The sequence below is a fragment of the Olea europaea genome, chromosome 2 (assembly GCF_002742605.1).
Source record: "Olea europaea var. sylvestris chromosome 2, O_europaea_v1, whole genome shotgun sequence".
In the NCBI taxonomy this organism is placed as follows: Eukaryota; Viridiplantae; Streptophyta; class Magnoliopsida; order Lamiales; family Oleaceae; genus Olea; species Olea europaea.
This window is the reverse complement of record NC_036238.1, coordinates 2,824,937-2,846,387: the sequence shown is the minus strand read 5'-3', so window position 1 is coordinate 2,846,387 and position 21,451 is coordinate 2,824,937. Positions and strand designations below refer to the sequence as shown.

The window sequence follows — 21,451 nt, the reverse complement described above, 5'->3', positions numbered from 1 at the left end:
TTGTTAGAACTGATCAACGCAGCTTGAAGTTTCTTTTGGAGCAGCGCGTAGTTAGTGAAGAGTACCAGAAATGGCTGACGAAATTGATGAGTTTCAATTTTGAAATTCAATACCGTCTTGAGGTTGAGAATAGGGCAGCGGATGCACTCTCAAGAAGGGATCCAGGGTTGCAACTTTTATCTGTTTCCACCCCCAAGTTGCTGCCATTAGAGGACATTAAAAAGGCAGTGTCGGAGGACAACGAACTGAAGGAGATACTGAAAGAAATTCAGGCAGAACATGGGTCCAAACCAAGGTATTCTCTGATTGGTGGAATGTTGTGCTACAAGGGCAGGATTGTGTTACCCAAGCTATCTCCGCTAACTGAAGTTATGTTGCTTGAGTGTCACAACACGAGAATAGGAGGGCATTTGGGGTTCCTTAAAACTTACAAAAGGATTGCACGGGAAGTTTATTGGACGGGTATGAAGAAAGATGTTCAGGACTTTGTAGCACGTTGCCCAGTATGTCAGCAGAATAAATACATTGCTTTATCCCCTGGCGGTCTTCTCCAACCACTCCCAATACCAGAACTGATATGGGCAGATGTCTCCATGGACTTCATTGAAGGGTTGCCGAAGGCAGGGGGGTATGGTACTATAATGGTCGTGGTGGACAGGTTAAGCAAGTATGGACATTTTATTGGGATAAAGCATCCGTTTACTGCCCCTATTATTGCTAATGTTTTTATCCGCGAGATTGTCCGTTTGCACGGGGTCCCTCAGTCAATTGTGTCGGATCGAGATAAAATCTTTATGAGTAAATTTTGGGAAGAGCTGTTTAAAGCGCAAGGGACCGTCCTTAAGAGAAGTACAGCTTACCATCCACAAACGGATGGCCAAACTGAAGTGGTCAATCGATGCTTAGAGACTTATTTGCGTTGCTTTGCTTCTAGCAAACCACATTCCTGGAATCAGTGGCTACCTTGGGCAGAGTTTTGGTATAACACCTCTTTTCACACAGCTACTAAACATACCCCCTTTCAGATTGTATATGGCCGGGATCCGCCTCCAATTCTTCCTTTTGAAAAGGGTAGTACGGCGGTCTCCACTGTTGAACAACAATTATTGGCGAGAGATGAAGTGCTACAGGTTCTGAAGTTGCATCTGGCTCGTGCACAACAGCGTATGAAATTGGAGGCTGATGGGCATCGTCGCGACCTTCAGTTTGAGGTGGGAGAACTGGTGTACCTGAAACTGCGTCCATACCGTCAAAAATCTGTGGCTCACCGACTGTCAGCTAAACTGTCTCCAAGATACTTCGGGCCATTTGAAATCGAGGCTAAGGTAGGACAGGTTGCTTACAAGCTGAAACTTCCCCCTGAGGCTGTCATTCACCCAGTTTTCCATGTATCACAACTTAGAAAGGCGGCAGGGGCCTTACAGCCGGTCCATCAACTTCCCCCACTGATGGCTACAGGGAATCAGTTTATCGTGGAGCCAGAATCAGTGCTACAGATCAGGCCAAATACCTCCAATCCTGCTTTGGGTCCTGAAGTGCTAATCAAGTGGAAGGGTTCACCAGAGTTTGAGGCCACTTGGGAACTTTTTGACAGCATCCGCCACCAGTTCCCAGCTTTCCACCTTGAGGACAAGGTGGATTTTAAGGGCGGGGGTATTGATAGGCCCCCGATTCAATTCACGTATGCTAGGAGGAAGGCCAGGTTAGCTGCAGGTCCACGTGAGGAGGGAGGGCAGTCTGTTGTATAGTTCAATTAGTTAGAAAGTTGTTAGGAGAGGGGTTAATAAGAAGGGGGAGGGAGGGAACCTGAGGGGGCACGTTTTTACTCTGGATTGTGGGATCGCTTAGGAGAGATCAGGCCTCTCGAATAGCCTGAAGCTTGTCAACTTCATTTCCATTGAAATAATATACTTAATTTCTGTGTTTTGGTTCTTTCATCTTGTGAGGTTCTATCACTTTGCTGAAGAGAGGTAACTCCCTGATTTGTTGTAAATTATTTGCTAATGATCGAGTTTCTGCATGGAAACATGAAATTTGTAATCCTTCTCTTTGTAGATGTTCAATTGGCTTTATCATTCCCATTATGTGCTTCTGTATTTTATTTTGCTCCAATTTTATCAATCATGTTCTCATTTGGCTTTTGAAGATATTAACCATTATGAAAAAAGTACTTATTGTTGTAATGTATGTTCCAAAATGTAGGCTAAAATGACTGCACTGCACTCAAATTCTGTAATTCAGTTTCAGTTGGAAGTGATTGAATGCCTTCAAAATATGAAGATACCCATGAACTGTAAATTTCTGGAAGTCATTTTCTAATTATCCATGCCAACTAGGTATTGAAGGGAAAAGTGGCAGAGAACATCTTATTTTTCTGTAACCTGTGATTTTTGTAACTAATTATTTGTAATCCCAGTATGGTTTCAATCTTTTATTTCAACATAACAGCATCAGCTAGATTTTACTAATCTGTTTCCACTGAAAATTGAAAACCTGCTTTGTCCAGTATGATATTTATATTAAATTTCTCATGTATGTGATGGTATATTTATGCCTTTTTTTTCTTTGCTTCTCACTATATCGTTACTCTTCCTTTTGTTCCTGACTCCTGAATTAATTTACGCTCAGGATTGCTTATTTCTTGCTGATTAGTTAAGAAATTAATGAGTTCAGTGGCACATCATTTTCTTTTTGGCACTCTATCTATGGGACGAAGCAGACAAGTAGCTTTTGCACAAGGGTTTTTGTTTTACAATTTTTATATAGAATTGTAAATTACACATGAAAAGACATTGTGATTGCCAATAAAGCACCGGCTCATAATTTGTTGGAACCGATTATGTATCTTCATCTTTCTCGGAACTGATTATTTTTTTTCCAGATTGCATATAGTTTTCTCTTCTCCGAGGCATTTGATGGTCGCTGCAGGATGTATCATTATCAATTTATCATGGAGATTGTGTACAAAATGGACTTCGCCCTGCTTGGTTTTCTAATCTGTGCTGCCATTTTGGGCATTGGTATGAATAAAAGCTTCTATCTTTTCATGTTATGTGATGACTTTAACCGCATGGATCATTTTCTACTTTCTTATTGCTTCTCTTACCAATGGTTAAAGATATAAGATAAAGTGTTTTGCAGCTGATTGTTTTGGTAATATTAGGAATTTGTTTTATCTACAAATGGTTAAGATATAAGATGAAGTGTTTCCGCATACCTGTAAATGCCTAGTGTCACAAAATCTGTTTCATGGTACAGATAGTTTATAAAAATTTAGGATAGAAGATTTTGTTGTAAACCTAAAGTGTTATGAAATCTGTTTTGTCTCTCTTTTCTAATTGGTGATTGTGGTTATTGGGCAAGATGGTCTTGAATAGTTTTACTTGTCATACATGATTTCCACGATAACCGAGAATGATGCGATTGTGGTATAACACTGTATCGGTTCTGTTTTCCAGGCATATATGAAGCTACATCTTTGGACCATGTTGGGAAAGATTCTTTGCAAAATTCAGGTCTGTCCAGTGCAGTTTTTGAGGATCAGATTCAGATATCTCCACTCCCAACTTAAAAAGTAAGGACTAATTTGTGAAGAATTCTGTGCTTCTCATTAGACAAACCAATAATCATTATACGGCACATCCATTTGCTCATGATAGTGACCCTTCTTTTATTAATTTCAATTGATCTATCCGTAATAAGATTGTCTCTCATTACAGCAATGTTTTGAATTTCCGATGAGAAGAAACCTTTACGTTTGAATTTCTTTTTAAAATTTTACAACTGCATCAACCGAACACTTAATCCGGTGGTGATTTTTATCTCTAAAAATGTTGTTACTGCACCGAATTTTCTCCTCTCTCAACCCAATATAACCTTTTAGGCCTCACCTGTGGAAATGACTTGCAGGGTTTGAAATTACTGTAAGGCGAAATAGTCGTAACTGGTTTACTCTCTTGTAAGCAATGTTCTTGTCTCCGAACTTCGCCATTGACCTTTTTTTTTTCTTTTTCTTTTTTCCCCCCCTTCTTTTTCCTTTTCGTGCAGCAGCAATTTAATCGGGCTACCGTTGCATTAATGTGGATCTGTAAAAGAGGCGGCAAGAGTATTTATAAACCTTTGCAGTACCCAAAATTTTTCACAAGATGCAAAGAAGAAATGTGCAAGCAGATTCTTGGCTGTTGGGGCCACTGGAAATTTCCAAGCTGATTGAGAATGGCATCATAGATTCATAGGTCTTAGTAAGGATGTTGAGGGGTTGATTACTGTGTATAGATCGTTACTCTCAAGTTCATGGTCTCTTCAATAAAACACCCATTTTTCCTTTTTGGAGTCTTCTATAAATCATTGCTGCGACTGTGAGCTCTCTTGTCAACCGTCGCACGAATCAGTTGAAAGGATTTTTATGCGTAACGTTTGGTATGCTGAATTGGACATTATTAGATCAGAGAAACTTATCAATTTTCTACATGTCTCTCTCGTTATTTAAATGTTGTCATGATACCTTACGTGGTTTCAGTATAATCAAGAATTACCTTTAACTAGAATTGAAGTTTATTTCGAATTTTAGGTGGAGGGTTGAGTCTTCATACTGGGCTTCTCCTTCAGGCATTTTCATCGTAATTCAACAAACAACTTCGTAAATTCATTCTAATGAGACAAAGTTAGATACGATAATGTTAATGTGAGATGACTGAAAGAATTGTATAAAAATGTTGTTGATTTCAATATATTCCAAGACCAGAAGTACATATCCTTGTATAGGAGTTTTACAGTGAAGTCTACATATTGTACAAAGAAAGAATCAAGATTAAAGGGAAAGAATTAAGGAATGATAGAAGAAAATTATGCTATAATCAAGTCTTCCTCTAATTAAGCTCTGGTCTTCCTCTAATCAAGCTATGCTGTAATCAAGTAATCACGCCTCTTCAAGTTTTAAATAAGGATGTTGCTGTTAAGTTTATCTCTACATATGACCAAATTGTTGATATTTTTCACAAAGGGCCTCACTTCTTCTTGGTTTCTCTACCTCAAGGCTATGTTGATCCACAACATCCACATTATGTATGTCAACTTAATAAGGCCCTTTATGGATTAAAACAGGCTCCTAGAGCTTGGTTTAATTGATTCTCTCAATGTCTGGTGGAACTCGGATTTATAGGATCTATGGTTGATCACTCTCTTTTCACTTATCACCAAACTGATGTCCATATTTTTATTTTGGTCTATGTGGATGACATTCTTATTACAGGATCACATAACTCATTCATTGCCTCATTGATTCAACAAATAAAATCTGAATTTGCCTTGAAGGATTCAGGGTCTCTCCATTACTTTCTTGGAATTCAGGTCACCTATGACTCCCATGGCCTACATCTCCGTCAATCCAAATACATATTAGAGGTTTTAGATCGTGCTCATATGATTGGTGCCAAGCCATATTCAGCACCATGTACCTTAGGTTCAAAGCTTGCTGCATCTAGTGGTGATCTTCTTCCTCGTGCCACTGAATATCGTCAGATTGTTGGTGCTATCCAATATTGCACTCTTACCCGTCCAGAAATTGCTTACTCTGTCAATTAGCTTTGCCAACATCTTCACGCTCCTACTACTACACATTGGATGGCCGCCAAAAGGGTCCTTTGCTATCTTAAAGGAACGATTGATCATGGCCTTTCTTTCATCAAGGGAAATCTTCATTTACAATCATTTAGTGATTCTGATTGGGCGGGTGATCCAGATGACCGCCGCTCCACCACAGGCTTTGGTATCTTCTTAGGTCCTAGCTTAATTTCTTGGTGTGCAAAGAAGCAATCGGTCATTGCTCGATTAAGCACTAAGGCGGAATATCGGGCTTTGGCAATGACTGTTGCTGAACTCTATTGGATTAGGATGGTACTTAAAGATTTACTGGTTCATCTTCAACGTGTTCCAACTGTTTGGTGTGATAATTTGGGTGCTATTGTCCTTGCTTCCAATCCCATTTTTCATGCTCGCACTAAGTATGTGGAGGTGGATGTTCATTTTATTCGGGAGAAAGTTTTAAATAAGGATGTTGCTGTTAAGTTTATCTCTACATATGACCAAATTGCTGATATTTTCACAAAGGGCCTGACTTCTTCTGGATTTCTCTACGGCCAAGCTCATGGTTCGTCTTCCCCCTATTCGCTTGCGGGGGGATGTTAAGGAAACTGACAATCAGCAGTATACCATACAAGAAGAGGCGTGATTACTTGATTACAGTTATCAGGGATGCCATCCACCATCTCAACTTGCTGCAATGATTGCTCAAAGCAATCATATTTTTGAGGAGTCCAATGTGTGGTATGCTGATTCGGGGGCAAACCAACATATTACTAATGAAGTTGCCAATTTATCTTTGCAGGAACCTTATGCTGGTCAGGATTCGGTGGTCGTAGGTAATGGATTTGGTCTCTCCATTTCCAATATTAGTTCATTCTCTATCCAAAATCCTCAGAAATAATTATCCTTTAAAGATGTCCTACATTGTCCTAATGCCTTAATCAATTTGCTCTCTAAAAATAAATTATGCATGGATAACAATTGTTATTTCATTCTAACCGATACTCATTATTATGTCAAGGACAAGAAAATGGGAAAAAGTCTTTTGGAGGGAACAAGTGAAGGTGGTCTCTATCCTATCAAATTAAATAAAGTTTCTCCTAATAACTACCGTGCTAGTGTAGCTCTCTTTGGGATCAAAGCTCCTCTTGATGTGTGGCATGCTCGACTTGGCCATCCTTCTTCACAAGTGACCAAGCAAATCATTTCCTCCTTCAAGCTTCCAGTTGCTGGATCCTTATCTCAAGAGTCTGTTTGTCCTTCGTGTCAACTAGGGAAAAATAAACGATTACCATTTAATCAATCAAATAGAGTGTCTGTTAATCCGTTGATTCTTGTTCATTCCGATGTTTGGGTTTCTCTTATTCCTTCTTCGAGTGGTTGTCGATATTATGTTATTTTTATTGGTGATTACTCATGATGAGTGAATTTCACTCATTGATTTAATGTCTTTTAAACTTGAAATATTTGATTGTTTTCGAGAAAAGTAGAACGTTTTGATGCGGGTATTCGTGTTGTTTTATAGGTAAACCAAATTTGATGAAATAGTGAGTTTGAAGGGTGGAAAAGAGTCAAAGTTTCATAGAAGTGAATGGACAAGAAGAAACATCAAGATGTACGTGGAAGACGATGGAAGAAAGAAGCAAGAAAACCAACTATAACACAGCGCCCAGGTGCTGAACACGCAGAGGAAGCAGAACTGCAGTGCCTAGGCGCCACAGTGCAGCGCAAAAATGAGAAGAAGCAGAAACGCAGCGCCTAGGTGCCACTTTTGCAGCGCCTGCCGAGAAAGGAAAAATGCGATTTTTCAAATATTTTTTGACCCGGCCCAACTCCAACTCGTAATGCAAACTAAGGGGATTATAAATACATATGGACAGACCTAAGAAAGTAGGTTTTGACAGCTGAAGAAAGGAGGCGTGGAGATACACTAATTGAGAGAAGAATCATCGGATCTTGGAGAAGGAATCAAGCTGCAACCTGAGTTTTTTCTTATCTTTCTCTTCTCCATGAGATTTAATTTATATTGTATCATGTTCTTCTCCTCAATCATGAACTAAGTTATTAAATCTAGGGTTTGATGTAACCTATTTGATACATGATTCAATTTCTTTATAGTATTTCCATTTAATTTTTCAGAATTGATTTGTATTGTTCTTGCTTAATGCTTTCGGTTGCTTGATCACCAATTGAATGAATTGATGCTCTAAGTTTAACGCTCGAAAGAGGGAAATTTATGCATGATCTAAAAACAATATAACCTAGATTTGTAGATTTCGAGAGAAAGTGCAATTCTTTAAGGGTAAAACAAGAACCAACTGCGTGACAATCTTTATAAATTTAACTCGGAATAGAGATATTGGGGTTGAATTATAGATATAGGTTCTATTTGACGCTCGAGAGGGGGAAATAGAATTAATTTAGGAGTCTTGCCTATGAATTCGGGGAATAATTAATGAAGTATCTATAGGGGCTGAGAATCATGTTGATAATACGGTGAAATCACTCCCTAGACTTTACGAGATTTTGAATTAATCTTTAGAAATTGCCTCACTTTTCTTGCATTATTAAATTCATCGACATTAGTTTAGCATTCAAACATCAATTTAACATCCGATTGTCTAGATAAAGTAAACGCAGACATAATTATAGTACTCAGTGGAAGTCGAATATCAATCCCTGTGGGTTCGACACTTTTCAATTCTTTAATATACTACAAAACTTGACACCGTGCGCTTGCGGTATAAAATTACGTTACATCAATCACGTGACAACTCACGTTTTTCTTGGATGTATCCTATTACCACTAAGTCAAAAGTTTTTAATTGTTTTGTCAAATTTAAACTATTAGTGGAATATCTTTTCTCTTGCAAAATTAAACAATTTCAGTCCGATAATGGAGGAGAATATACTTCAAATCAATTCATTTCATTTCTCAATTCTCATGGTATTCTACATCGGCTTACATGTCCATATACATCCCAACAAAACAGAGTTTCTGAAAGTAAACATCACCATATTGTGGAAATAGGATTATCTTTATTAGCTCAATCCAATCTTCTAAAAGAATTTTGGGTCGATGCCTTCTCCACTGTCATATTTCTCATAAATCGACTTCCGACTCCTGTTTTACTTTCTAACTCTCCTTACAGTCTTCTCTTCAAAAGATCACCTGACTACTCTCAACTAAAATGTTTTGGATGTGCTTGCTACCCTCTCCTTAGACCCTATAATACAAACAAGCTCGCCTTCCATAGTAAACAATGCATCTTTATAGGTTATTCATCCAATCATAGAAGTTATCGATGTCTTGATCCCATCTCAAAGAGAGTATACTTATCACGACATGTAGTGTTTGATAAGAAATTTTTTCCAGCCAAGGATAAGTCCATTGTCACTTGTCCACCGGAAGATCCTTCACCCGTTATGTGTCCAAGATTTTCTCCAAACAGTTCCTTTGAACACAATCACTCTTTCCTCTATTGAATCCATATCTCCTACCATCAATTCCCATTACTCTCCACATGACCGAGTATCCAACTCCAATAATTTCGACTCTCTCCGTATCTTACCTCCTTTGGACGATTTTTCTCACTTGGTGGAAAATTTTTCACCCATTCAATCAGTCATCTCTCCCATTGAACCCATAGTCACGGATTCCTCTCACCCTTCCACATCATCGTCCTTACCTTCAATTGATTCAGTTCCACCTCCCAATCAAATTGTGACAAACGACCTAAGCAATTCCCAGATTTCGTTACCCATTACTCGACCCAACATCCCATATTTGCCTTGACCACGATTTCTTTACCTAAAGAACCATTGAATTTCTCACAAGCAATAATTTCTGCAAATTGGAAAAAGGCAATGGATGAAGAATATGCTGCTTTACTTGCCAATAACACATGGACCCTTTGTCCCCGACCTATTGGCCATAATATTATTGACACTAAGTGGGTCTATAAGACTTAACAGAAGGAGGATGGTTCTCTTGATCATCGGAAAGCACGCTTGGTGGCTAAGGGATATAATCAAATTAGTGGCATTGATTTTTCTGAGAGCTTTAGTCCGGTTATCAAACCTGCCACTGTTCGCATTGTTTTGACTCTTGCTGTACACTTTGGATGGGATATCAAACAATTAGATGTGTCCAATGCCTTTCTTCATGGTACTCTTGATAAAGATTACGCCACTGCCCTCCTTTATGTGAATTTCTACCAGCAATCATAGCAAATGTCGGTTGCTCCATGGAGGATAAGTGGGCTTGGTTTTCAATCATTATCTCATAAGAAAGTAATTCTGATTGGAAGTCATCAAAACTCATGGCACTATATCGCAAGGCAAACGAAACGACCGTGACAAAAGGATTAAAAACTGAATTTAATCCACCCATCACGTAAGAGAGAAGATCATTCTCACTTTCTGGCTTACCAATAACTGCAAGTTGATCGGCAAGAGATTCCGCAGTAGCTAAATATTCAGTGCATGTCCTATTTCTTTGTTGCAGTGTTTGTAATTGGCGCTTGAGGCGTTGGACATAGGCAGGCGAGTGAGATGCGCAACGCTTGGCCAGAGAGTCCCACACTCCTTTGGTAGTGGTGAGACCAAAAACAGAAGGAAGAACCTTATCTGTTAGAGTAGCATTCAGCCATCCTAGGACAAACTGATCTTTCTTGATCCACATAACATATTCAGGATTAATATCCTTAGTAGTCTTTCCTTCAAAATCATGAAAAATTTTCTTAGGACAGGGTTTAGAACCATCCACAAATCCAAGTATATCATTGCTGCGTAGAACAAGTTGCAGCTGTGAGACCCAGTTAAGGTAGTTGGTACCGTCCATCTTCACCGCAACCAATTGAGAAAAGTTCGGTTGAGAGAAGACCAAAGGAACGATAGAAGTGGAAGCCATTGATAACAACAGGACAGGAAACTGTTTTAGCTTGAGCTATAGGAGCTCTGATACCACGAAAGAATTGTATAAAAATGGTGTTGATTTCAATATATTCCAAGACCAGAAGTACATATCATTATATAGGAGTTCTAAAGTGAAGTCTACATATTGTACAAAGAAAGAATCAAGATTAAAGGGAAAGAATTAAGGAATGACAGAAGAAAATTATGCTATAATCAAGTCTTCCTCTAATCCAGTCTTTCTCTAATCAAGCTATGTTGTAATCAAGTAATCATGCCTCTTCTTGTATGGTATACTGCCTATTGTCAGTTTCCTTAACAATGACTATTTCTAATTCTCACATTTTGAAGTGTGACGCAGATTTATAAGTACCTTGAAAATCCTCCATTTGAAGTAGGTTATGAAAATGAGTTGGCGCCAAAAGTTGCTTTTTTAATCTATTTGGACAGATTTTTTTTATTTTTTTATAATTTTTTTGGGGGTTCGATTTCCAATTTTATTAAGCCATCTTGCTAATCAAATGCCAATTACAATTTGTCAAATTCAAAACACCAAAAATCGTTATTTTTCAATTTTCCTGTTAGAAGTTAATCAAATTTCTTCTTGTATGTTGTTGCCACTGCCTCACACGCACTTTCTTCCGAGACATCAAGAATACCCATCTACTTTTCTTGCAGTTCGAGTCGAATCAACAGCTTCAACGATAAAAAAATGGACGAAAAGATTAGTCCGGGGCAAAATGCTTCTGAAAATCTCAGTACATGGGGAATTGGAGGCCCTTGTAAATACTTCGTTCAAGTCTTCGATCAAACCCAACTTATTTCTGCCATCAGGTTACCTCTCCTCACAATTTTGTCATATTATTTCAATATTTGAGATCGATTATAGTATTAATGGTTGTTGAGGATTGGAAATTTGCTTAGGCAGTGAACGCAGACGGTTCATTGGAAAAGATTTTAGCCTTTATTTTTCCTGGTGTTTACCATCTTAAAATAACAATTTTGTTAAGAGGAGAAGTCAAGTCCTTAATGCTGGTTATTGTTCTTATACATACTATTGTGGCCATTAACATCCTTGCAGTTGCAGGATGGTGTGCTTGTTTAAGCATACCCCAATATTGAAATCCGAATGTTTGTTTGAGCTTTTGACAGGCTGAATTGCTCTTTTGAACTTCTCTAATACCTATGAAGATTTAGTTTCCTTAAAAGTTTAACCTCGTTGAGAGGAGAGCCCAAGCCTTTATATATTGGTTAATATTTTAACCCATGTGAGATTTTAACCTTAACAGCTAATGCCCACTACTATATAGTCCTCTTCAATGAACAAGCCATTATTGCTTTTGCAAGGAAATTGATGTCGCAATCACGTAAGAATGAGAGAACACACACGCACCGATCATAGGTGCAGGTGATACAGATTGTTATTTCAATAATTATGAATGGCTGCTGTTATTGTTGAAATCTGCTGTTTTCCTTTCTTTTAGCATTGTTATGTCTTTTTGTGTAACGCAACATTTACCAGTTACGTCGTCAAGTATAAGTGTCATTCCACTATGGCACAAGTCCTCGATTACTCAAGTCAGAGAATGTCATTGGAAATATGAAGAGCTTAATGGCTTTCATAATAGAGTTCTTACACCAGTTTACCTCTTTATATAGGGGACCTTAAATTGCCTATATTTGTATTTCCGGTTCGGCTAGTCGTGCTTATGGAGGATAGCAGCATTGTTGAGATTGTCATGACTTGAAAACTGAATCCTAGCTTTCGTATCATCTTCTCAAGTTCCCCCCATTGGTGACATGGCGACAGCAGTTGGTCTTGACTAACTGACAAGTGCTCTTTGGCTTGAGTTCTTAGCTTGGTCTTGTTTACACTCTTTGCTGCCAACAATCGTTTTGGCAAGTGAAAAAGGAACGAATGGTGACCTTTGGAAACTTAAAAATAGGTCATATGTTCTCTAGAATCCAAACACACTGTCGTCCTTCATCTCATTTGTTTTTCCACCAGAAAAAAAATGATACAATTTTCAAAGATAGTTCTGAGTAAAACCATCAGCATTGAGATATCAAAGTTTCTGGGGTTGTTTGCCATTTGAAACCGCCCACAGGGCTGGGGTAAGTGTCATCTTAAAGAGATGTTCCATGCATGCATTGATTCCACAGTTTTCTGATTTTCCCCACATAAGTTGTAAACTATCATGTTGAAATTCTTCTATCTTTTTGTCAAATCCTCTAGTTTCTTGCTGGCTTAAACTTGACTTGGAATGATAAGTGTAACTTAAAAATGTCCGAGCTTTGGGTGTTTGTTCTTGTAATTCAGGTTAACAGGCTTTTGTTGAGTTAAACACAGGCTGAGCTCAGGCAATTTGATTAATACATAACAAAAAAATATGTATGGTTAATAAGTCAAACTGAGCCCGACTCAAATAATTTTAAGTGCTTAACTTGATGATTTTCTATTTTTTATCCAATTTTAGACATTTTAGGCAGCTCAGCATATTAAATAATTTTCCATTATATCAACTCTTCTGTAATGTACTCACTATAACTACTGTTATCATATCTTATTGCACTATTTGTTTTCCATGCCTCAAATCAATCTAAAATGCTGGGGCCAAATGTTGATGTTATTTTGTAGAAGTTTGAAAGTTTCAGTATAGTTTAAAACAGTAGCCATCATGATTTATATAACGCTGTTGTTTGGTCTTCACTTACGCGGGTATTGTAACGAGCATTCTATTAGATTTATGATAATCGGTAAAGGGTCAAACTGTCTATTTGATGACATGGATTTTGATGGTTGTATTGTTCTCAACTGCATCGAGTCGTTGGAGACAATTGAGCCTGGCTTATACAGAGTGGGAAGTGGTTATCCATTTAATCGTCTAGGGATGCAGTGTGAAACTGAAGGACTCCCGGGGCTCTAATTTGCAGAAGGAATTCCAGGAACTGCTGGTGGTGCTGCTTATATGAATGCTGGAGCAATCGGGCAGGTACTGCTGGTTTTTATTTGAAAAAGGAATACTGAGAAATGCAATAATTTCCATTATTAGCTTCACTCTAGGACGATAAAAGAAATTCTTTTATTTGATACTTGTGTTCGCATGACTTGTTTTTTGGAGCTGCAGAATCTTGAAAACTAGAAATTTGAACATGAACATTAGATTTTGATATATGGAATTGCTAAATTTGTCACTGATCTTTCATTTACATTGTAGGAAACTGCTGATACTATTGATTGCGTCGAGATTTTCACAACTGAAGGAGAACATGGGTCGCTGAAAAGGAGTGACCTCGACTTTGGCTACCGATCATCTCCATTTCAAAATATGGAAGATTTTGCAGCCATCACTGCTGCAACATTCCGACTAGAGTTCTCGGAAACAGCAAGAAGACAGAAGCAAGAATACTTGAAAAGTTAACCTTTTTAGAAATTCGTGTGCTGTCTAGGTATCTTTAACTGCTAATATGGTTGTCGGGTTAAATACACCGGCGTACATTTAACAAAATGTCACGTTGGTCACTCAACTTAGATGAATTAAAATTTGGTCCGTCCATATCTTTTTGACTAATAAGAGAAAAAGATAACGTGATAGTCTAGTTATTTGCCAATTGAGCTGCAAAGTATACTGCTACATTAGCTTTTCTGGTAAGTCAAACTAAAGTAAATTGACGGGATGACCTGACAATATCAAAGTTAAAATTCATCGACCAACTTGAAACAAATAAAATTTAGTGGCCAACACAATATTTTACTAAAATTTCTGTGACTTTCGCCATCTTTTAACCTAGATGATTTCGTTTGCAGAAGGAAATTTACTCAGCCAGTTGGGGAGAGAAGTGCTGGTTCAGTGTTTCGAAGCCTTTCGGACTCAAACATTTCGGCTGCAGAATTTATTGAGAGAGCAGGATTAAAAGGGTATAGAATTGGAGAAGCCATGGTATCAAAGAAGCATGCTAATTTCTTCAAAAATTGTGGTGGTGCAACTTCTCAAGAAATGCTTGAGCTTATTAGGTTGGTGAGGAGACAGTTTTTGAGAGATTTGGTCTGGAACTCAAGAAATCTTGTATATTCATCCATTTTGTAAAGATCAAAATCCAAATAGAGATAGTAAAACCAGTTTTGAGAAATGATTGAGGAAGAAATAAATAATTTTATGTTATTTGGAAAAACAAGTTGAATGGACCCTTTGTTTTTTCGGTCGACTACTAAGTTGGCTCCCCTTTCTGTTTTCAAAAAGAGAATTCATAAAGCAATAAAAATAACAATTATTTGTGGCCCTAAAAGACTCAGGAAATAAAGAAAAAATTCGACCAAAGCCCAAAACTTAATCTAAATCTTTAGTCCAAAATCTCCAAGCATCCAACAATAGCTTTTCCAAAAATAGGGGAAAAAAAATTCTGCCATTGCACCTGTAATTATTTTCAAAAAAAAAACATTTTTTTGAAACTCTTTTACAGATAAAATTGTCTGCACGTGCAAAAGCTGTCTGCCATTGGCAGACATTTAACTGTTTGTCCGGCAAACATTTTTACCGTTCGTCGGCAGAAGGTTAATCCATCTGCAATTAATTATTTTTAAAATAAATAATCATTGAATTCTTTGTTCTCCATCTTCAAGTCTTCTTTCTTCAATTTCCAATCAACTTACAAGATCCAAAAACTACAAGAATTACATAAATTTCCATGTCCCGTAGGCTCACAAATTTTGAATCTAATTGTACAGAAAATTAAATCAAGATGATGGAGTCGTAATCCACCTATCTTGTTACATACTCGAAATAACAAATTACAATCAAAGATTGCCCCCAAATAATTGGTTCACAATTTAAAATTATCCAATCATTCAATCAAGATATAAATTTTTTTCAGATATCGCTCGACTAGAACATGCAATCAATAACAAGTACGTGAACGATCTAGATTGCTTTGATACCAGTTGTTGGAATGTGGAAGCGAAATTAATCAGAAATTAAAATTTTCTTTAATTCAATAAGCAAGATCATCTAGATGTTCACCTGTATGTTATAACAAAATTAAAGGATTCGAATCTTTTTACCTAAGTTCAATGATCAACCTTGAATTAACTCTGATCCGCGAACTTCAGTCTTCTTTAATTGCAAGAATCTTGGTGCTTCAAACTTTCAAGTGTTCTATGGTATTCTCCAATGCAAAGACTACACCGGTGTGTGAGCACCTTCTTTCAATTAATCCAAAAACTAATTTTTGAATTTTGGACTACAAGAAAATAATATATTTCTCTCTACAAATTTGAATTTTATGGAATTATGAATGTTGTAATATTTGTCTATGCATCTAGTCTCTATTTATAGAGAAAAAGATGATAAAATTCTAGTACAATTATAATTCCACATTCAAACAAGAATTCTAATTAAAACTCAAGTAGGAGTTTTAATTTAAATCCAATTGTAATTAGTTTACATATAATTGCATGTGTAGTCCTAGAACATCAATTACAATTACAATTAAGTTTATAACCTTCATAGTAATTACAACCAAGTACAAAACTTTATTGTAATTACAATTAAGCCCAAAAATATTATATTTACTGTAATTAAGTTCCAATACCTTATGGAGCTACCACATGGACCTGATCGGACATATATTTTCCAAACTCCAATAATTAGATCTATCTAGTCGACCCTAGACTACACAATCTAATTATTAGTCCTTACTTTTTCCACTAAAGGTAAAAGACTGAACTCTCGGAATATATAAGATCACAGAAGTCAATAACTCTGTAATACATTCCTCTGACCTGTCGTATATGTATTTTATCCCCGTCCGAGATTCGATAATTAGGTACGAACATAAATAACCGTTTTGCCTCTCTAATTATTCTCACTAACTTAAATTTCATTTTCTTCAACGGTCCTGTGAACAAATAATAGATATCAAAGTTTAGCCCTCGCTAAACACTGAGCTCAAATTTTTAACCGTTCAACAGAAAATACTTAAGTAGTCACTTTACCCATTTTTCAGGGTGATGGTTCCCGACATGAATTCATGTTCTCTACTCCGTTCATTCTCAAGTTCTCAATTTATCGAGATATTTGACCAATCAAATTGATCTCACCCATTGATGAATCAAAGAATACTTAAAGTCGCGAAATGATATACATAATCTTATCAAAGGATTCAGATGAAATACACAGCGGCCAAATGGAATTTAATTCTCCACACGGTCATGCTATAAAATTAAATTCGACACGTGGTCCGTTCAATACATTCCAAGTGTACTAGTGTCACCTTTAACTATTTCTGTGATAACCTGAATAGTGAATCGGTCAACACTACAACCTTCCAGTACAAGGTGCCAACCCTTATACGTTGGTTGTGAACAAATTATTTATGATCAAAATATAAATTGTATCACACTGTACTTCTCAACGCAAGTACCCAACTTATATTATCTCTAGTGATCATAGGCACTTTAATTTCGCATGCTCAATGAAAAATTGCAATAAATAAAATAAACATAATTTTATTCAATATTAAAAAATTATTATTATTGTTATTTTTACATCAGCAAAACTATACTATATGAGCACACAACCCAACAAATCTCCCACTTGCCCTAGAGTATATGTGTCATGTCCTGTAAACTGATGCCTTACATATGTCCATTAAATACCTTTGCCAATAGGCTCTTTGTAAATGGATCCCCGAGGTTATCCACAGTAGCAATTTTACTGACAATCATATCTCCTTTATTAACTATCGCTCTCAAGAGATGATATTCTCGTTCAATATGTTTACCCCTTTGATAACTCCTTGGTTCTTTAGCGTTTGCCACTGCCCCACTGTTATCACAGTACAGTGTCAGGGGCTGTGCAAATGTAGACACCACCTCGATATCCGTTAGGAATTTTTTGAGCCACACCGCTTCCTTAGCGGTTTCACAAGCCGCCACATACTCAGCCTCCATGGTGGAATCAGCAATACATGATTGTTTGATATTTCTCCAAATAATGGCCCCACCATCAAGTGTAAACAGTGATCTTGATGTAGACTTGCGAGAGTCCTTATCAGCCTAGAAGTCTGAATCTGTATAACCCACTAGAACAAGATCTGGTGATGAGTAAACTAGCATGTAATTCCTTGTCCTTCGAAGGTATTTCAGGATATGCTTTACAATCACCCAGTGTTCCGGTCCAGGGTTAGATTGATGTCGACTCACCATACCAATAGCATAACAAATGTCAGGTCTAATGCACAGCGTAGCATACATGAGACTATCAACTGCCGATTCATAAGGTATGCTATTTATACTTTCTAGCTCTTCAGGATTCTTAGGGGACTGATCCTTAGAGAGTTGGATTCCATGCCTGAAAGGTAAATTACTTTTCTTGGAATCTTGCATGGCAAATCTGACAAGTATCTTATCAATAAATTAAGCTTGGAATAGAGCTATCTGTTTGTTCTTTCAATCTATTAAGATCTGAATACCTAGAATATAGCTAGCTTCTCCTAAGTCTTTCATATGAAACTGTTGGGCCAACCACGCTTTCGTAGACGATAATGCTCCAACATCATTTCCACTGAATAGAATATCATTCACATATAGCACGAGGAAAATTACAATTTTCTCCTGTATCTTCTTATAGACCCAGGGTTTATCAAAGTTCTGATCAAAATCATATATCTTAATCACTTCGTCGAATCCTTGTTCCAAGATCTTGATGCTTGCTTCAACCAATAAATGGATCTTTGAAGCTTGCAGACTTTGTCTTCATGACCAGGTTCTATGAATGCGTTTGGTTGCACCATATAGATACATTCCTCAAGATGGCCATTCAAAAAGGCTGTCTTAACATCCATTTACCACACCTCATAATCAAAATGAGCTGCAATGGATAAAAGAATCTGGATAGACTTAAGCATAGCCACAGGTGAAAAGGTATTCTCATAATCGAAGCCTTCTCGTTGGGTAAAACCCTTAGCCACTAGCCTTGCTTTGAAAGTTTCCACTTTCCTGTCCGCTCTTCTCTTTCTCTTATAGACCCACTTGCACCCGATGAGTTTTATCTCTTCTAGTGCATCTACAAATTCCTAGACCTGATTGGAATGCATATATTCCATTTCAGCATTCATAGCTTGTTGCCATAAATCTGCATCCACATCATTCACGACCTCCTTATATGAAGTCGGGTCATCAACTTGTGTTGTGGAGATCGCTTGATTGGATTCTCCAACTAAACTTACCTAGAAGGCAGTCTGCTAACCCTCTGACTTTGTCTAAAGGGTGGTGGATCCTGGACTGTGGCATCGTTTAGAATTATGACGTTTGTATCAATGTTGGTATCACCATTAGGTGGTCCCATTACCTCCTCAATACCTTCAACGTTTACTTGATCCATGGGATTGGATGACTCATCTCTCCCACTCAAAACACATTGCTTAGGTATATCTGATACAAAGGGTTGTCTGTTATGAGATTGTGTTTCAGGAATCGATGTGGTGGAATTGCTCCCACTCATTTCTTCCAACACAACCTTGCTTTTGGACTGACATTCATTAATATGCTTATCCTCTAGGAAAGTGGCATTTGTGCTAACAAAGACTTTCCTATCTAGATGACTATAAAAATAATATCCCCTGGTGCCTTTAGGGTATCCCACAAACAGGTATACTCTGATCTAGACTCCAACTTCTCTGCCTTCCTTTTCGGCACATGAGCCGGACATCCCCAAATTCGAATATGACGTAAGCTAGGCTTGCGCCCATTCCATAATTCCAGGGAAATCTTGGGAACTGACTTAGAAGGAACTAAATTAAGGACATATGCTGCTATTTCCAGTACATATCCCCAAAATGAGGTAGGTAGAGTTGCAAAACTCATCATTGACCTAACCATGTCTAAAAATGTCCTATTTCTTCTTTTCGAAATGCCATTCTGTTGGGGTGTACCCAGCGCACTCAGTTGAGAAACAATACCATTTTCTGTCAATTAGTCCCTGAATTCTCCCGAGAGATATTTGCCACCTCAATCTGATCGAAGTGTCTTAAAACTCTTACCCAAATGTTTCTCGACCTTAGCTCGATACTCTTTGAATTTTTCAAAAGCATATGACTTTCGAGTCATTAGGTAGATGTACCCGAATCTAGAGTAATCATCGGTAAAAGTGATAAAATACTCATAAGCCCCTCTTGCAGGTGTATTTATGTGTCCACATACATCAGAATGAACTAGTTCTAATACTTCTTTGACTCTATGTCCTTTTGCTAGAAAGGATCTTTTGGTCATTTTACCCTCCAAATAAGAATCACAAACTGGCAATGATTCGACCTTAAGTGTGTTAAGTGGACTATCCCTAGCCAATCTTTGTATCCTGTTAAGGTTAATATGTCCAAGTCTAAGATGCTATAAATAAGTATCACTAGTATGGTTAGACATTCGTTCATGGTTTGCAGAAATAACATTTATTTCATTTGTAGCACAATTTAAAATATAAAGACCATTCACCAAATATCCAGCACAAATGAGAGTTTTATTCTTTAAAATATAAAGCACATCATGCGCAGAGTTTACAGAATAACCCTGTCCCATTAAACAAGAAACAGAAATCAAATTTTGCTTGATCTGCGAGACATAATAACAGTCTTTAAGAATTAAACGCCTACAACTATTGAAATAAAAGTAAACTACTCTTATTGCTCTTGCTGAAACTATAGCTCCTATGCCGACAGTAATTTTAAACTGGCCCTCACCGAGTCTTCTGCTCTCCTGAAGCACCTGCATAGACATGCATATATAATTAGTGGCTCCTGGGTCTACAACCTAGAAATTTGTAGAATCAACCACCAAACATGACTCGGCAATAAAAAACTCACCAACACCCAGCTTTTTAGCTCGTGCATCAGGGCAGTCTTTCTTCTAGTGTCCTTTGCAACCACAGTGGAAAACTTGCCTTTCGATGTTCCATCTGATTTGGGCTTTTTGTTGCTTCCTGGCTTTTTGTTAGATCTCTTCATCTTCTTCCCAATTCCGCCTTTCGGCTTGGATCCAGAGGAGCTAGCAATTGCCGCATGAGCATGGCCACCCTTACCTTTGAGACCACTTTCCACATTTTGCAACTCATTCATTAACTCAGTTAATGACATATTCAGTAAACTGTGAAAACATATCGGATAAAGAATTCAATACCATATCAACTTGAGTTTCCTGATTAATAGTTGCACTCAGATTCTCCGTCACGTTGAAATGTGCAATCATAGTCAACATATGATCCTTCACAGGCGTTCCGGGTTTCATGCGGATGTTCTGTAAGGTATGAATGGCCTCAAAGCGAGCCCTCCTACTTTGATGTCCAAACATGCCCTTCAGGCTTTCTAGTATGTCATAAGAGGTCTCTTGACTTTCAAGCTTCTATTGTAGCACGTTTGACATGGATGCCAAAATGTAACAGCGAGCCATCTTGTCAGCAGCTATCCACTTATCATACGCAGCCCTCTTGGACTTGCTTGTAGTCTCAGTAGGTTCCTCGGGACATTTTTCTTCGAGCAGAAAATCAAGTTTTTCGGCAATAAGCACAAACATCAAATTACGATTCCGATTCCGATCCACATAATTATCCCCGACGAGTTAGTTTTATTTTAGAATAACGGATAAAGCACTGAGAGACATTTTGCTGAAAAATAACAATTTATTGCATATTAAAATTGAGCAGGGAATGAGAATTTAGCATATGATGCATGAATGCATGTGTAGATCCATCTAACTACAATAATGCAATGATTACTTGATCCCTGTGATCCAACATGTCTCTCCATAGGAAAGGTCAATGTGTCCACTAATCAAGCTGAGACCCTCCCACTTAAACAAAATATATCTGACAACAAATGTCTATATTAAGTCCAGTGTCATTTTATTTGGTAACCAAAATTATAGACGAGAGCCTCTATAGGAGGTTCATAGATAATTTTGATTTGA

General features: G+C 37.6%; 5 protein-coding genes and 1 long non-coding RNA gene across 6 annotated transcripts in view; 5 read left to right on the top strand and 1 right to left on the bottom strand.

Moving 5' to 3' along the window:
• The window catches only part of LOC111371244, a 6,566-nt gene extending 4,818 nt beyond the window's left edge, over window positions 1–1,748 (top strand). The window contains exon 4 of the mRNA XM_022993135.1: window positions 8–1,748. Within this exon, the coding sequence (XP_022848903.1) occupies window positions 8–1,748 (1,741 nt within the window). The remainder of the gene's footprint in view (window positions 1–7) is intronic.
• A 1,244-nt stretch (window positions 1,749–2,992) lies between these two features.
• LOC111408715 lies at window positions 2,993–4,470 on the top strand. Its single transcript, XR_002705344.1, has 3 exons — window positions 2,993–3,020; window positions 3,459–3,574; window positions 4,051–4,470. It is a non-coding gene; the product is annotated as an uncharacterized LOC111408715 (long non-coding RNA).
• A 696-nt stretch (window positions 4,471–5,166) lies between these two features.
• Window positions 5,167–5,583, top strand: LOC111371232 (uncharacterized mitochondrial protein AtMg00810-like). The gene has a single exon (XM_022993126.1). It carries the CDS (start codon window positions 5,167–5,169, stop codon window positions 5,581–5,583), a length of 417 nt encoding a protein of 138 aa, XP_022848894.1.
• A 5,412-nt stretch (window positions 5,584–10,995) lies between these two features.
• Window positions 10,996–14,731, top strand: LOC111408699 (UDP-N-acetylenolpyruvoylglucosamine reductase-like). Its single transcript, XM_023038453.1, has 2 exons — window positions 10,996–11,331; window positions 14,306–14,731. The coding sequence occupies exons 1-2, from the start codon at window positions 11,210–11,212 to the stop codon at window positions 14,583–14,585; spliced, it is 402 nt and encodes a 133-aa protein (XP_022894221.1). The 5' UTR covers window positions 10,996–11,209; the 3' UTR covers window positions 14,586–14,731.
• Window positions 11,338–14,054, top strand: LOC111408708 (UDP-N-acetylenolpyruvoylglucosamine reductase-like). The gene is made up of 2 exons (XM_023038460.1): window positions 11,338–13,490; window positions 13,716–14,054. Exons 1-2 carry the CDS (start codon window positions 13,467–13,469, stop codon window positions 13,917–13,919), a joined length of 228 nt encoding a protein of 75 aa, XP_022894228.1. The 5' UTR covers window positions 11,338–13,466; the 3' UTR covers window positions 13,920–14,054.
• A 5,877-nt stretch (window positions 14,732–20,608) lies between the features above and the next one.
• Window positions 20,609–21,058, bottom strand: LOC111371211. Its single transcript, XM_022993110.1, has 2 exons — window positions 20,933–21,058; window positions 20,609–20,887 (listed from the first exon to the last, which is right to left on the bottom strand). Exons 1-2 carry the CDS (start codon window positions 21,056–21,058, stop codon window positions 20,609–20,611), a joined length of 405 nt encoding a protein of 134 aa, XP_022848878.1.
• Between the last annotated feature and the right edge of the window lie 393 nt (window positions 21,059–21,451).

Bases quoted from the DNA above. Each gene is read 5' to 3' on its own strand.
- LOC111408699 (XM_023038453.1), top strand. From the start codon at position 11,210: ATGGACGAAAAGATTAGTCCGGGGCAAAATGCTTCTGAAAATCTCAGT. The intron at 11,332-14,305 runs GTTACCTCTCCT...TTTCGTTTGCAG, and splicing joins CAACTTATTTCTGCCATCAG to AAGGAAATTTACTCAGCCAG.
- LOC111371211 (XM_022993110.1), bottom strand. From the start codon at position 21,058: ATGTTTGTGCTTATTGCCGAAAAACTTGATTTTCTGCTCGAAGAAAAA. The intron at 20,888-20,932 runs GCTCGCTGTTAC...GTGCTACAATAG, and splicing joins GGATAGCTGCTGACAAGATG to AAGCTTGAAAGTCAAGAGAC.
- LOC111371232 (XM_022993126.1), top strand. From the start codon at position 5,167: ATGGTTGATCACTCTCTTTTCACTTATCACCAAACTGATGTCCATATT.
- LOC111408708 (XM_023038460.1), top strand. From the start codon at position 13,467: ATGAATGCTGGAGCAATCGGGCAG. The intron at 13,491-13,715 runs GTACTGCTGGTT...TTTACATTGTAG, and splicing joins ATGCTGGAGCAATCGGGCAG to GAAACTGCTGATACTATTGA.